The 17,512-nt window shown below is 34.2% G+C and overlaps 1 protein-coding gene across 3 annotated transcripts in view; it reads left to right on the top strand.

Moving 5' to 3' along the window:
• The window catches only part of GRID2 (glutamate ionotropic receptor delta type subunit 2), a gene marked incomplete at its 3' end in the record, with an annotated part of 1,368,259 nt that overhangs the window by 722,856 nt on the left and 627,891 nt on the right, over nt 1–17,512 (top strand). For 2 of the 3 annotated variants that reach the window (XM_082605769.1, XM_082605768.1), the window contains exon 3: nt 3,185–3,469. The exons of the other annotated variant lie outside the window; for it this stretch is intronic. In XM_082605769.1, the coding sequence (XP_082461895.1) occupies nt 3,185–3,469 (285 nt within the window). The remainder of the gene's footprint in view (nt 1–3,184; nt 3,470–17,512) is intronic. 3 annotated transcript variants of the gene reach the window in all.

Here is a 17,512-nt window from a genome sequence, read left to right as displayed (position 1 = left end):
GTGGTGGATACACACATAAACATGCTGATATTTCAAATTCAGTTTTCACCCTGTATGTAATGAATTAACGTGTGCATTGTATGTAACTAAAACTCTAAATATTGCAGTCCTCTAACAGTCAAGACATGGAATTCTTATAGTAGAAGATAGACTGCTTCACTAGGCTTTGCTTCTGTTCTTGGTATAGCCCTTTATTTTCTCAAATCTGTCTTCTGCTGTCATGAGTCTCTTTTTTTATACTAACTTTTATATAGGGCCCTAGGAAGGGTCGATGCCCAGAGGAAATCAATTTCTCTGCTTCAACCAACATTTTATTTTGGTAAAATGGACAAAATGGGTATCATATATAGCTCTGCCAGGTTGCCTTGCAGACCTATTCTGAATGTTTCCAACTGTCAACAAGTACCAGTCTATTTTAGATGTGTGAGCTCTTTTTTTTTTTTCTCTCTATATTGGGACTACTGCTTTTTACAAACATGAGGATAGGCAATCTCCATTGAGGTTTCCCCGATGGACAGCTCTATCTTTTCTTTGCCATGTAAAAATTTAAGTTTGTAAATATCCCTTGCTTGCTATGGTGAAAAGGCTATTGAACAATGAGTTAGAGACCTGCTTTTTTTTTTTTTTTTTTTTTGAAGCGGGGGTTGTGTGTGTTCTTAACAACCGTAAACCATTGAAGGTTGGGGGCACTATAAGAGGGATGCATGTCTATGACTTGCAGGCTCCCAGTCTCTAAAATCTAACTCGATTTTGCTACTCTTTTTGAGTCTCCGAATCCTTCTCCAAACAGTGTTCTAGGATGCGAACATACTGACAGTCACGGTTGGCATTGCAGTTAAAACTGATTTTCCATTCTGGACTACATGATCTCTAAATTACTTTTCAGATCTAATATTATATGGTTTTCTGATTGCAAATTTGATGATTCTTACTTTGATTTTATAGGGAAAATTCAGTTATTCTTGCTAGTATGTGTAGCAGATGGATAATACCAAATAGCAAATAATCTTAAAATAACACATTTTGCTTATATAATTGTTTTTAGTATTTGCTTAATTTGTGTTCTCACTAACAGAGGTTAATAAAAGTAACATAGTTGATAGGAGGAAATCACAAATTATATACTAAAGCAAATTTGTTAAAGAATGATTAATATATGACTCTTCAGAGTTTATCTTTCTAAATCTGAAGATTAAAATAGATAATTTTCATGTATTGTTTTATGTGACAGAATATAATACTGAAACTGATTTTTTCATATCAAACCTCTCTATTTATAACTTTATAACTTTTGTGGTAAATTTATATAAAATGTTACATTCATTTGATCACTTTAAATTATTGTGATCTAAAGATTGAGTTCAGCTGTGTATACCTTAAGGCACTTTTCTTATTTTGATATTAAATGCTAAATGAGCCAAGTTTTTAAGCAAAATCTCTTTGAAAAAGTGAATTTCTACTAGCTTATATAAACAAGCAATAGTCTTGTTTACCTCTGTAGTGAAACAAACTTTTGACGAGTGTTTTTGCATAAATTCATTGAAAGTATAACTATAAATCTGTATTGCTTCCTATAAATGTTGAATTCATGAACATAAATAGGTTCTATGTGTGGTTTTTACTGAAACGTCACCTGCAATCTGTTATGGTCTAAGAAGCATTGATCCCTGATGCTATCTTTCACAATTATTTGAAATCATATTACCTCGCTCATGCTTGAAAATTATGTCCCTAGTAATTATTACTTTATTTTGTATGTGTTGGTTGGCTTAACATTAATCATAATAAATTTATTTTATATTTATATGTGTGTCACTAGTATAGTACTTCTAAACTTTCATTTTGTCAGCTTTCATTAACTGGCCAATTTATCACATGGAGGTACTTATCGTCTAACTTTTCTTTCAAATTTTTCAAGAATTATGTACAATCTATAATAAAGTTTGAATCCTGAGAATGTTATATCTAGAATGCATCAAATCTAGAATTAATACTGGAACAACAATTATGTTGTCTTATCTTCTCAAAGGGAAGTAATTTTGCCTTGATTCTTTCTAAATTTACTTTTGATTTTATTTCTAAACTCTTGACTTCAAAGATTGACATTCTGAGATATCACTTCTGAACTTTTTTTCTATATATGTGGTGTCTTTTTGTTTACTTATAATTTATATTTTTTCTAGTTTTAAATAGGTTTTGAAGTAAGAGTATATGCATACACAGAATACTTAAAATGAAATTAAAACAGAGATCATAAACCGTATAGTAGAAATTAGAAATTGTTCAGTTGGAAACCAGAATGAGATAGTTTCTGAAATGTACACCATGAGTTTTCCCTTTTGATTTCACCATGAGTTTTCTTTTTTCTTTTTTTTTTAAAGATTTTTTTTCTGATGTGGACCATTCTAAAAGTCTTTACTGAATTTGTTACAATATTGCTTCTGTTTTATGTTTTGGTTTTTGGCTGTGAAGCATGTGGGATCTTAACTCCCTGACCAGGGACTGAACCCACACCCCCTGCACTGGAAGGTGAAGTCTTAGCCACTGGACTGCCAGAGAAGTCCCATGAGGTTTCTGATAAACAAGGAAAAGAACAAAAACATTTTCATTTCTCCAGTTTAATAGGAGAGACAAGTGTCATCAAAGTTTTAGATACCAGAATGGCTCTGTTTTCTGTGGCTAGAAATTCCTTCCTCAGACTCTTCATCTCCCCTTTCATTTATTTACCAGTTTGCATATTATCTCTTTTCTTAAAACCTTGTATTATATACTCAGTAAAGAATTACCTTTTCCCTGAATTATACATTGAAAATTCTAAAAGTATAGCTATCACTCTAATTGGATGCCTATCACTCGAGAGACAAATAACAGACACTGAATTATCTCTCATCCACACAATAATCCTGAAAGATTCGTGCTATTTTACCCTCTTTACAGGTGATGAAACTGAGACCAAAAGAAGCTGAGAAATTTGCACGAGGTCAAATGGCTAATTAGGGTAGAATTCTTGATCTGTATTCCAACAGCACTTTGTAATGGGAGGATTTCCTCATGTAGAGTGTTCCTTTAAAAAAAAATGTTTCCATAGTTGTAGAATAGCTGTGTAAGCTTTATTCACTGTTCCTCAAAAAGAGAAAATATATGAAACCTATTGACGTTTGAATATTACTGTGCTTTCTTGCAGCCTGTGAACTCATGAATCAAGGCATCTTGGCCCTGGTCAGCTCCATTGGCTGCACATCAGCTGGGTCCCTCCAGTCTTTGGCAGATGCCATGCACATCCCCCACCTCTTCATTCAGCGCTCAACAGCTGGGACCCCAAGAAGTGGCTGTGGAGTCACCCGGAGCAACAGGAATGATGACTACACTCTCTCTGTTAGGCCACCTGTCTACTTAAATGACGTTATCCTGAGAGTGGTCACAGAATATGCCTGGCAGAAGTTAATTATATTCTATGATAGTGAATATGGTGAGTGTTTGTTGCTGGTATGAGCTTTGTAAGCTGGTATTTGCATGGCAGGTAACTTTGTTAAAATCTTGAAAAATTTAAGGAGCTTACTTATTATTATTTGTGGTTTTCATGTCCTGTCACATTCTTCTTACAAATCTAGTGGCAACAACAGAAAACTTTGTTAATACCTCAAGTTCAATCTTTTGTTCATATCTCGATCTTTCAAATGATGGAAAGTCATAAAAACAATACTGTCTTTCTCCTCTTTCAAAAAGATTTATATCTCTATCTAATAAGAAAAAATCATTTTGGACAGATCCTGGAACATTTAAAAAACTGCCCTTTTCTATTTTCTGGTTCAAAAAAAAATCTGAACTATCTTGCTTACACCCTCGTGTAGACTTTAATATCTACTTAGTACTTAACTCTTTGAAGGTCACTGAAATTATATCACTTTATATTTATCCTGGCATATTGTCTACAAAATGAAATCTCACACAAATACTGAGTAGTATAAAAATACTTATTTTATTCAACTTTCTAAAGTAAAACACAAAGCGTTTTACCTAAATTTGCCATACTTTGAGAAGACACTTTCTCTCAATGTTTTTACTTGTGTTACATTAAGAAAACTGAGCAAAAATATTATTTTTGTATAAGTATTTTTTCCTGAATTAATCTACCTGCTTTCTAGCTGACTGATCCCAGAGATTTTCAAGTATAGTTTCTCTCTCTTTTTTTTGTCATCAGGAAGAGAGGAAATGGAGTAGAGATCTATACGTTCAAATGAGAGGAAATAAACAAGATTCTGATAAAGAACATATATTTTGAAACATGTATTTCCTTAGAGATTTGCCTTAAGAAAGAGTCTTAGAAAAAAATTTCTATTCAGTATGGATGGGCCTAGTTTTTACATTTTTATTTTAAAAAGTTAAGAAGATTTACACTCTACAGTGCAACTTATTTTTCTTGCAAATAACTATTTAAAAATGAGTTCTCTTGTCCTAATCTACTCAGCATTTTGAACTATATTAGAGAACAGTTACACAAGAGTGGGCCAAAAAGTGGCATCAATAGAACTGAGCACAAACAGGTTGGCAGAAATCTGGGAAGCAGCAAATAAGAGCCCCTGTGGACTCCCAGGGAGGGAGAGCAAGTGACAGTTACATTAGCCCTAAATATTCAAAGGTCACATGGGGTTTTGGAGGCTGAGTTCCATTAAACTTGATGGGTAAGTCTGTGGCACTGTCTAAAAGCACAGTCCTTTGTCCCCAGGACGGAAATCCTTATTTTGTTGCTTAATTCATATTATTGAGGGGTCACAGAACAAAGACCAAGAGACTGAAATGAATAAAATAAACAAAAAGGAAATAAAAATAATTGGCTCATCAGTAAAAGTGAAGATGGAACACAAATCTGATAGTCACTGATAGGATTATTTAGTGAATATAGTAAACTCTAGCTCTGGAATCAACATACTGAGTATGCTTTTGTCAATTTTTTCTAGTGAGATTATCTATGGTTTTTATAACCATAAATGGTATTCTTATGACTTCTGCTCAACATAATTTGAAATAATGAATTTTTAAACACTAAATCTTTCTTTAAAGGGAGAAAACACTTTTTAGTTAGTCCTATCAAGATAGTCTTGTAAAATAAAAGTAACTTTTGATGAAGACCTTTTTACAATATTAAAATGAGAACTTTACTCTTTGATTATAAATGTCCATGAGGAAAGAAAATTCCCTGTTAGCTTGTTTCCAAGTCCTACATGGATTACAGTTAGGAAATTCTTGTAAGAAAAGACATTTTAATTACTGATGAAGTAAATTTTTTTTAATGTACACTAAATTCATAGTCACACACTCATTTACATACATTTGAAATTCCTCATTCTCTTTTCTTTTGTTTACCTTTGACTAAATAAGATGCTATAATCACAGTATTTGTATCCTCTGCTAGAAGCAGTGTTTGTTTTAGGAATTATGAAAAACATTTTCCTTTACTCTGATGATAAACTTGACTTTAATTTATTATTTAATTTAATTCATGAAAAAGTACCTTACTTATACTTTTAAAATTATTTCCAGTAATACTCTTGTTCAATGAAAGAAAATTTTCCTTTGATACTTACAATAAATCTTGCTAGTAAAGAACTGGGCTAGAGTCCAAAATAAACATCAAGCTATCCAAATACCTTGTGCCTTGAAGAGGGCTACATGTATTTACATATCCATTCATCAATGTCCTCATTTTACGTTCAAACATAGGAATTATACTTGACTTTTATCTTGGTTATCAGGAATTACTTTCATTAAGGAATGGATTAAGCATCATCCATGGATGGAATCAGGCAGCCTACTGGAGCCAAATGTTATTGAAGATGTATTTTACTTAGAAAAATATACTTAGAGAAAAAGACTAGGCTTCTTATCCAGTTTATTAGAGAAACACTTATTTCCAAAGCAGTTAATTATGATTAAGAACACAGTGTAAAAGTCTACTTTAAATTCCTTAACAAAGAAAATTCAAGTCTTTGATTCTAAGTAAATGGATGAAAAGAGGGGGAAAAAATGAAACTTTATTTGAATGGATTGATTCAAGACATTTTTTACAAGCCTTGAAAAGAGGAAGTGTTGAACTTTTAAAAATATGTCATTCAGGAAACGTTCATAGCTCACTTGCTTAGTGCAAATACAAAACATGGGATTAAAAGTTTTACAGAATGTAGTCTTTACTTTTAAGAAGCTTACAATTAACGAAAGAGAAATATTTATATGACTCTCTTAATAGAGAAAATAGTGTGTTGTGTCATGAATGATGCAAACTGAGTGCTAGTGGTGTGCAATGAAGAAAGTGTTTAATTTAGGCAGCAGTGATCAAAGAAGCCTTCATGGGTAGACTTTGATCTTGATTATTGCCTCTCAGAATCCTACCTAACTTTAAGTGTGTGAGAGACGGCCATTCCAATAGACAGTGCGAGCAAGTCTTGCAGGAATAAAAATATTTAAAAAATAGTATCTCTGAGCATTTTTATTCAGGCAGTATAATAAATATTTTACATTGTATCATTGAATTTTCTCAACAGCTATGTGAGATAGATAATATTTACAATTTTACAAATAGGAAAACAGAAACAACTGATGGGTAACTTGTTCACAAAACATGGCTAAGAAGCATCAAAACTGAGATATAAAGTCTGACCAGAGCCTATCTATACTCCTAACCATGTATAATGAGTATAAAGAGGTTGCAGTGAGCTATCACCCAAGAATATAGCAAGGGATAATCTTACAGAGAACATGTATTGTAACCAAGCTCTGTTCTAACTGCTTTACATGTATCATCTCATTTAATCCTCACAGCAGCTCTGTAAGGTAGATGATGGTGATGATGCTGGTGATGGCCATGATTATACCACAAATGAAAAAAGCTAAAGTAGTTAAGAGGTCAGGTGACTCAAAAGTAAGTCCAAGAAGCCTGAATTCAAACACTAATAGTCTCCCTCATAGTCCCTGCTCTCAACAACTGGACTATTTTGATACAATAGAAAAAACATAAGAGTAATTTCTGACACTGAAAATTTTTTTTAAGTTTACAAATGACATGTATAGAATCATTTTTATTAAAGAGAGATAATATCTGACTTTAAGCCTGCAGATCTTCAACATGTTAACATCATTCAGGGAAAAATACTGTATGTCAATTCGGATGGTTTCGTTATCGTTGAAAATATGGAAACAGGGCAGTCACTGGCTCAAAGTAGGCTGACCCCTCAGCAGAAATAGCCGCTTGCCTATGCAATATATGTTCTCCCTTCTAAATTGAGAGAGCAATACTTCCAGTTGAAAAACTATATTCCCTAGTATTGCTTACCGCTGGGGGTTGTAATATGATACTGTCAAGAACTGTGAAGGGTCTGAGATTTTACCCTCCTTGCAAGCTAGCGAGTTAACCTGCCTCAATTTCATAGATGCTGGCAGAAAACACTACGCTCCTGAGTTAGAGAGAGAGATCTTTAATACTCAGGGCACAACAAGCAGCGTGAGCCTTGTATTAATTAAAATTTTCTGCTCATAAAAAACACCACTAAGAAAATAAATAGGCAAACTACAACCTGGGGAATAAATTCCAATACATATATCTGAAAAACTTATGTAAATACATAGGCTATATAAAGAGCTCAGAGAATTAAACAAAACTCCAGCAAAGCAACAAGACACCAATAAAAGTACACAATTGAAAGTGCGCAAAAAGTTTGTGCAGACAATTCATGTAAGAAGATATATAAATGGCCAATAAACACAAGAAGAAGTGCTGAACATAGTCCACAGGTGTATGCAAATTAAAACTAGATACTGGGGAGTTCCCTGGTGGCCTAGTGGTTAGGATTTCAGGCTTTCGCTGCCATAGCCTGGGTTCAATCCCTGGTCAGGAAACTGAGATCCTGCAAGTGGAGTGGTGTGGCAAAAACAAAAACAAAAAACAAAAAAACAAAAACAAGCAACGAGCTATTAATCGGTACCCACTAGGCTGGCTAAAGTCCAATACTACATGTAGACAAGAATGTGGCAAACTGAAACTCTCCTACTTTGTGGCTGGATGTAAAAATGTACAACCACTATGGAAAGCTCTTTGGCAGTTCGTTACAAATTTACGTATGCATCTACTACATGACTTACTCATTTCACTCCCAGGTATTTACCAAGATAAATGAGAATGTATATCCTCACAAAATCTTATGTAAGAATGCTAGTATTGGCATTATTCATTATGCCCAAAACTGGAAACAACCCAAATGCCATCATTTTGAAAATGGTTCAAGGAATTGTGGCATGTCCCTACAATGGAATACTATTAAGCAGTAAGAAGAAATGAACTGCTGAAATATTCAACAACAAAATTTTGAGTGAAATAAGCCTGAAAGAAAAGAAGTGCATGCTGTATTATCCCCTTTATATGAAGTCCAGTAACATACAAAGCTAATCTTGGTGATCCAAATCAGAAAGTGGTTGCATCTCTGGACCAGGAGTGGACTGTCTGGAAAAGGACACAAGAGAAACTTCTGTGTGGTAACAGAAATTCAGTATCTCATTTTGAGTGGTAGTTATAGTGGAACACAATAAATGTTCTTTAAACTACACATGTAAGGTCTCTTTATTTTATTGTAGGTAAATTATATCTCAATAAAAATTTAGAAGACAGAACAACCTATTAGATATCTGAAAAGTAAAAAGAAGTAAAGAGAAAGAAAAAAAGGAAAAAATCAATTTGCCTATCAGAATTGTAAACTAAATACCATCATTGAATCATGATCACTTAGCAATTATTGAGTCACAGACAAAAGGTTAGAATTGAGTGTAGTGGACACCTAGAACCCAAATTTGGTAGTAGATCAGAATTACTAGAAGAGCTTTTTAATCATCATCATACCTCAGCTCCATCATAGACCCCTGAAATCAGAATTTTTGCAAGGTAGGCCCTAGCAACATACATATTTTAACACCCCCCAGTGTTTCTGATAAGGCCAGCTTTGTTCCTAGATAAGGCATTTGGAAACAAGAGATTTCAGCAGGTATCTCCTTCAACATCTTTGATTGGTAGCATTGTTTCCCCTGACAGAATCCTCCAAGCAAGAGAGAACTCACTGTACTCTGAAGGAGCCTGTCTCATATAAGGATACCGGACATTTCTAATTGGCAGAAAGCTCTTCTCTATATGAAACTTAAAATATATTGGACAAAATGATCCATTTCTAGAATAATATAAGTAATGCTTTTGCTTGTAACCATTTATCAATAAGTAAAGAAATGATTACATCCCATGAACTCAGTCTTCTACTGCCTAAGAATTTACCATTTTCAACCTGATATGTGTGCTTCTTAGATAGTCCACCTTTCTAAATGCCTTTATCCCTATCTATTTTACTTTTTCAATATTTCTGTATACAATCTGACACATTTATTTGTTACACAGTATGTCTCATGCTATCTTATTGCCTTAGAGAGGTGAGACCTTTACCTCTTTTTAGCAAAACAGAAACCACTTGTATCTTATTGTGTTTTCTCATAATTTATGCCTTTTAAAAATTTTATGTTAAATCTTTATCATATTACTCATTATATTGCCCTACCCTTCCAGTTTCGCATCATCCTCAGTTTGCTTAGCCTGCTGTTTATGCTCTCAACCAAGTCTCTAAGAGGAAGTTTGGTCAAGTAGGTGGAATACAATATCCAGGAAGGCTCATTAGAAGCAACTGATAGTAGTCCAGGCAGGCTTACTGTCAGAGAGGTCTCAGCAAGGAATTAGTTGAATGTAACAGCCAGCAACTAGATTCCAGAACCAAGGAGTCTTGGAACTGACAATGTACAGAAGCCAGAAAGTTATAGAAGTGGGTGATCTTTAAAATAGAATAAAAACATATAGATTGCTTTAATGGGAGGTTTCTATTCTGAGAATATTGAAAGGAAAGTTGAATTTCAGGGATGGGTGGGTTGAATAGAACTGATTTACAAGAGTGACAGAAGCAGTAAAGTTGATGTGCATTTCATCTAAAGAGCTATTTGGGTTGTTTAATTTCCTTTGCCTAAACAAATATTGGTTCCATAGCTTAATATTGGAATGAACCTATTTGTAGATTTATTCTGTGGGTGCAGTTATGGAGCCTGGAGGGGTAATATGATGACAGGGATCTAAGCAGCTTGTAACAGTAATGACATAGAGACATGAAATAATTGAAAGTAGTCAAATATACCCTCTTACCATAGCCTCATCTCTACTTCAGTTCATGTATTTGCTTCATTCTCAAGCTAGACAGATGGCATTGGTGACTTCAAGCATAGGCTTACAGATTATTATACTAGAAAAAGGCCCTTTCCCTTTGTCCATACATCAATATCATACATATGGCTATTTATCCACATATAAAATCTCAGGCTCTCTTTGGGTCCTGTACTTATTCCAGAACCAAATAATTTGTTCAGGGGCATGGTGGGCTCTCAGTCACCAGCCTGAGTTACATGATGACCCTCTGGGTGAAGGGTAGGCATACGTAGACACATGTGCTTTCCTTGTCAGCTCGAAAGAAACTTTGCTTATAAGAAAAAAATATGGATTAGATTATTTTAATCTTATTAATTTAATTTTTTTAATTTAGTATTATTAAATTATAATTTAGATGTTTAAAATTATAAATATTTGTCTTTATAATTCACCCTTTTAAACTGCTTTTAAAATATACTCTTCATTAGTTCAATTTGTTTGTTTTTGTTTGCTTTGGTCAATTTAGACTTCTTTTATGTTCTTAGCCTTTCTGACATTTTCTTAAGATTTCAGAATAGTCTTTTCTATTTTGCAATAAGACTTCTGGCCATATGTAAATATCAACTATAATTTGTTAAACTAGGTATTTCTGAAAATCAGAGACCTAAACATACATAACAGGTTTTGATAGAATATCTTAGCATGGAAAAGACTAAATGAAAATATATTTCTCTTTATATACAGAAATATTTATTTATTGACATCCATATGCACGAAAACAAAGAAATAAATTCAAATTTAAGGATTAATGAATGGATTATATATGGACTCCATTGCATTCTGCAAGCACTGATTTAATGATCCCAAATTAAGAGTCAGTACATAGTTGAATGACCTGAGGTACTTAAGCACTACCCTTCAGTACATCACCCTTTCCTTACAATTAAATTGTCATATGGTAGAACTCTTTGAAATGAACATTAGATGGACATCAGCATGAATGCATTCCTAGGAATCACAGTATTTACTCCATGCAGACTTGATGTAGGTTTAATAAAATGGACACATTCCTCTTAATTTATTGCAAATGTTTATAATTACCCTGAGGGTGTTTTCAAATGTCTGATGACTATAATATTATTAACTGTCTCTCTAGACAGTCTTAAAGTGATTTATTACTCATTTGGCTGCTTTCCAGCTTTCAGTTCTCTCATTCACTTCAATGTACATCAGTAAGCATATAATTAATCCAAGCATCTTATTGAACTATTTTGTTTTCATTAGTTATATTATGTCAGTATGTAAAAATGATATATTCTACTATTTTGGATTTGTTCATCAGTAAAATGTTCTAAAAATATTGATTAGCATTACTGTAAAAATGACTTTCATGATGTAACATTACGATCTAATGTTAAAATCACAAGTTCTTATCAAATAGAGAATCGCAGTGGATCCCTATTGCTGGACTGTGTCACCTTAAAATCTCCTACAGCACATTATTATCATTATTTTCTAAATACATCACATATTATCATTAGTTTCTAAATACATCACAAATGACAAGGAAATAATTAACGACTCAAATCCCTTTAGAAGTAAGGGTTCTTCTGCACAAAAATTTTTAAATCACTCCCTGGTTAAAAGCCTTTTTTCCCCTGAGGAAACAAGGCAATTGTAGATTATGCTTTGCCATTCATATGTTGGGAAAGTCCATTCAACTTAATGATGTATCTCATGCGTCCAGTAGTGTGATGTATTTCTTTTTATCTAAAAAAATTTCACAAGATTCTAAATATTAATTTAAAGCTTAGCATTCTGTCATAATTTCAGAAACACCCAGATTGACTGAAGTACTGAGGTCTCCTGCTAAGTGAGGTTTTCAATGCATTAAGTGATCAAAAATGATTAAATGTGCCTAGTCTACTCAAATGAGGGAGAGAGATGAGTAGAAGGAAAAAAATAATCAGACCTGCAAAGCCTCAGTGACAAATCTTTTTTCCTACCAAATTCAACATTTTAAAAGTGTCATTCGAATACAATGATCAGACTGAGAATTACTGTTTGATGTATTCCAGAGAATGCCACTTAAGTGGCAACTTAAATGCAACTTAAATTTAAGTTGCAGCGACAGTTTGGAAAATGAGTAGTATTGTAAGATTCTTCTATCTGTAATAGGGTCTATGTTATCACCAGATGCATAGATAACAAGCTCATTGAGAGCAGAGATTGTTTTGCTCATGCTTGGCACATTGTAAGCAGAGACTAGATTCCAAAAGAGATCTATTTAGATGCTGACTACTGATTTAGGATGAACAGTAAAATATCATATTTCTGGTTTGGGGGTCTGTTTAGAAATGGGCTTATACATTAGATCCTAATATCACCTATGATTTTTCTACCTTAATCTATTAACATTATAAGCCATTTTCAGTAGAGATATTAAACTTAGTCTTACATTAGTGATCATAATAAAGTCATTATTCTACACAATTTAATAAAACAAATTGTGTTTCAATCATCCATTACCTCTTGGAGAGCAGTTGCAGGAAGTTGGTCTAACTAGGTAACAAATCAGATATCACAAAAATCGATGGCTGCTAGAATATCAATTTATAAAGGTAGTACCTAGATCAACTTTTAGCCCTTATTGTGATTTTTGTTTGTCTTCCATTTTTCCATAGAAAAAGAGAACAGAAGAAAATTAAGAACAAGTGGGACATTTGACTGGGTTTATAAAGTCTTGATAATGAAAATGCACATTGCATAGAAATTTGCAATTTACAAACTGCTTTAATATTTCACACCCCTTACTTCCTTTTATTAGAATAACCCAGTAATTAGGTGATATAATTTTCTTTTTGCCTTGATAAAGTGTGATTAGCTGTTTTCCTAAGCTTCCATTCCTTTGTTACATTTCTTTCATTGGCATTAATCACATTAAAACTTACTTGTTTAAATTGTTATTCCCTCCACGAAACTGGATGTACTTCAAGAACAGGAACTGTGCCTTCACCTTCATTACCAAACTACCAGATGTTTATCAAAAGACTATGTGTTAGTCAATACCCTTTCTCTTGTGAGTGATAGAAGCTCATTTCAAACTAGGTAAGCAAAAAAAGAAAAAATGTTTTTTTGATCGACTCATGTAGATGGGAAGTCTAAGAAATAGCTGCCTTGCCTTTGTTTCATTTCACTCGTTGGCTGCATTCTCAGCTTCTCACTAGACACACTGGCTCTCTCAATTCCAAAACTGCATCGTTACAACTTGTGATACAAAAGAATAACCATTTCTTTTTCATTATCCATATATCAAATTTCAATCTTTGTTTGAATCCTGTGACTATCTGTGAACTAATTACTTAGGCCAAAGATATGGAGAGCTCACATTTAACTGTCCTGGGACACATGACCATCCATTAATGAATATAGAAGGTTGTGCACATGAAGAACACAGAGATGGGTCCAGGTTTGTTTCTTAAATGAAAAATGAGGTTTTGTTATTTGAATAAAGGAGAAGAAATACTGGGAAGGTAAAAACGACAGACATCACCTATGAAATTGATTCTAAGTTTACACGGCTATGTGGGTAGCAAAGTAAGGATCCAAACCTGGTTTTCTGACGTCAAGTGTAATGTTTTCGCCTAGATAAAATGTTGTTTTAAAAAAGAAAGATGCCCCAATAATAAAAATAAAATAATTTTTAAAATTTAAAAAATAAAGATGAGATATTGACTAGCAATGACTTATAAGACTTTTCATGTCAAATTACCCTGAAAATCAAAACAACAACCTTTGACTCCATAAATGTAAGGAAAATTTCCAGTGCATTCTGTCTTGTGCCACCCAAATTCCCTCAGCTGAAGAGAGCCATGGACCAAAGTCTATGCAGGATTATAAAACCCCTCCTTCCACCAGCCCTAACTTGGGATAACACTTCCAGAGCTCTGTGCAGTCCTCTGCTGAGATATGCATCACAGCTCCCTCTCTGCTGACCCTTGTTCCCTTCCCTTGTTGCACAAGTGTTATTTCTTAGAGTAGTCTCTAATAAACTTCCTATTCTCCAGTCTCTAACTTAGACTCCACTTCCCTGGGAACCCAGTCTTCTACAGTTTGCGATATTTTTCTTGGGCCTGAAAGACAACTAGAGTTAGTCTAAATAATAGCTGAAAGTACTTAAAGGTTATCAAGGAAGGTATTTATAAGTTTCTTAATATTTTTATTTTAAATGTTTCTCTAAATAAGATGTAATACACACTACTAGATGTTGAATATCTATACTCTACCTTCTTATATAGAATGGATAGAAAAACAACCATTACAGGCAGTGACTATACTACTTCAGGTTTTCCAATAACGCCCTTAAGGGAAGCAAACAGATTAGACCGTAATCTAGGCAGTGTGCAGAATGTTTTGGGTATGTACATTTACTGGGGAGAAAAGGGATCCGTGATCTTCATGATTTTCTCAGAGGAGACTGTGACAGAAAGAAGGTTAAGAAATTGGAACCTTGGTTCCCAAACTGATCTCTTAAAAATTATTAGGTGCTAAAATCTCTGGGCCTTATCATGAGAATTTCTGATTCCATAGGAATGGGATGAGGCTAAGAAATCTTCCTTTTGGACAGGACAAGTTCTCCAAATGATCCTAAAATGAAATTCAGTAGACAATAATTTGAAAAATGCCAGCCTAAGGACTAAACTATACTTCTCTATTAGTTTTCTATTGCTGGTATAATGAGTGATCACAAATTTAGAGGCTTAAACAATACAAATTATTACTTTACAATTCTGTAAATCAGAAGTCTGACATGGGATTGCAGTGGGCTAAAATCAAGAAGTAAGCAAGGCTGTGTTCCTTTCTGAAGGTTCTTGGGGAGAACCCATTTTCTTGCATTTTCTAGGGACTATCCACATTTCTTCATTCAAGGTCTCCTTCTTTCATCCACAAAGCCAGCAATAGTCATCTCTGAAGTTTCCCAAAAGGCCCAGCACATTCTTCAGTAGTCAGCTCTCCCTTCCACTCTCCTCTTGTGCTTCCCTCTTTTAAGTTTAAGGACGCTGTGATTACACTAGTCCCACCAAAGTAATAGGAGATGTCTCCCTGTCTTAAGGTCAAGAGATTGACAACCTTAATGTCATCTGGAGCATTAATTCCTCTTTGCTTTGTAACCCTAACCTATTCACAGACTCCAGGGATTAGGACTTGGTCATCTTTGGGAGGTCGTATTCTGCTACCACAAGTTGCTTTATAGAGCCCAGGGGGAAAAAGACTTCTGTTTTTTGTCCTAATCTTGTGTTCATGAGTTAACTTGCTGTTGTTATAATTATCTGGTCAGTAGAATTAATAATCACTGGCAACAACTGAAACTACTGTTTAACTTTCTGTTACCAATGAGTAACATCTAGTAACACCCACAGGCCTGGAAGCTTTATGATGTCAAGCATCACCTCTTATCTTTTAAATTTCTGTAACCTGTAGCATTTTACTCATTTTTTCCAACTAACAGTTAAGCAGATAATGTAACTGAATAATTGTGATAGTTGATCATACTCATGAACTGACAAAGCCAAAGATCCACTCTCTCTTTTAATGACTTTTCCACAGTGCAGCTAATAGTATGATTCGGATCCTTTTCACGTCAGACTTACAATTGCTGTATATCATGAGTTTTTGGTGTTATTCGCAAATAAGCAAAACTATTATTGTTTATTTAACTCCTGCATTCCAAGAGTCTAAAACATTATGCTTGCTATTTTGGGTAACTGTCCATCAGTAAATTTTAGGCAATTCTGTCCTATTGGTGGGGGGAGGAATGGGTGGACCCTTAACAAGCAATTGTGCACAATTATTAACAATAATAGCACCTACCATGTGTTAGACTCTACAATGGATTTCCCATGCAGACACACACCCCATCACCCTCACTAATTAATCTTTCAAGACATCTATAAGATAAATATTTCTTCATTCGTAGGTCAGAAAAATTTTCAACAACTTTATAATCACTTATCTAGGCGGTGATAACCAGAACTGCAGACTAAGGAAGCAAAGACGTAATAGCAATCTTTTATCACATCACTTTTCTGGCCAAGTAACAATACATATAGTACTTAATTTCTGGTCAAATATAAAAGCTAAAAAAGTCATCCTGTTTTAAATGAAGGGAAAGTCAGTTACAAGCTCAGTTTGAATGATCACATAGCCCATTATCTACTTATTCAGATCCTCTACTTAAAACTTTCAAGAGATTAAAACTCTATTTAGGATAAAATCAAAACCTCTTTCTGTGTCTCACCAGGAGCCACATAATCTGAAGTTTCTCCACACAGGTTCAACTAACTCTGCCCTCCCCCTGGCTAGCTGGACTACAACCACAGAGAAATCCTTTAGGTACTTCAAACACAAGCTCTTCACTGCCTCCGGGCATCTTCCCGAGCTGTCGTCCTCTCATCCTATCCCCTTGCCTGGGCAATGTCTTCTCATCCTTTAGATCACACTTTAAATGCCAGTTTTCCAGAGGAAACCTCCTTGAGTATTCTAACTAAAATAGGTCCTTCTTCCCACCCTGTTATTCTCCAGGAGCACACCCTTGTTTCCTTTCCAGCACTTAGTGTGAATTGTATGCATTATTTTGTTTACCTGTTTATTGCCTGTCTCAGTGTGGGGAAGGGTATTCACTGTTGAATTCTTAGCAGGTAGCATTGGTGACAGGCAATAATTTCAATAATTTTCAATAATTTGTTTCAACAAATTTTTTTGAAACAGTTTCTTTTGTTTCTCAAAGTTAAGACTGTAAGTAATTTGGAGTCTTATGCTCTGGTCACACTGTGTTTTCTGAACATCTCTATTTCAATTTATTTTTGTTTTTTTCTGTCATATTTAGCTGCACTTTTAAGTGATTCATACTAAATAAACAACAGCTTAACAATTCAAAATCAAGGATCTGCTCTGACACATAGTTTAAAGGCATACTGGTTCTAGGGTAGGGTCCAGGCTTCTGCATTTTTAATAAGATTTCCAAGCTATTCTGATTCACAGCAAAGTTTGAGAAGGCCTGCTTGAGTGCGAGCATAGTCCTGTTCTATGTCTACCTGTATCTGCTAAATTTCATCAGATCTAAACCTTTGTTTAATCCATGCTTGAATACCTTATATCCTCAGGAACTTTCTGACCTGGATATTTAATGAGTACATAATACCTTTATTATTCCAGCTCTTTTATCTCTTGTTCTGCTCTAGATGAGTCTTTGTTCTTTTAAGCTACTGTGATGCTGACATCCTGGGTTTATAATTTAAT

Source organism: Mesoplodon mirus (assembly GCF_964341445.2).
Source record: "Mesoplodon mirus genome assembly, chromosome: 2".
NCBI lineage: Eukaryota > Metazoa > Chordata > Mammalia > Artiodactyla > Ziphiidae > Mesoplodon > Mesoplodon mirus.
The sequence above is the reverse complement of the archived record's forward strand: the minus strand, read 5'-3'. Positions and strand labels throughout refer to the sequence as shown.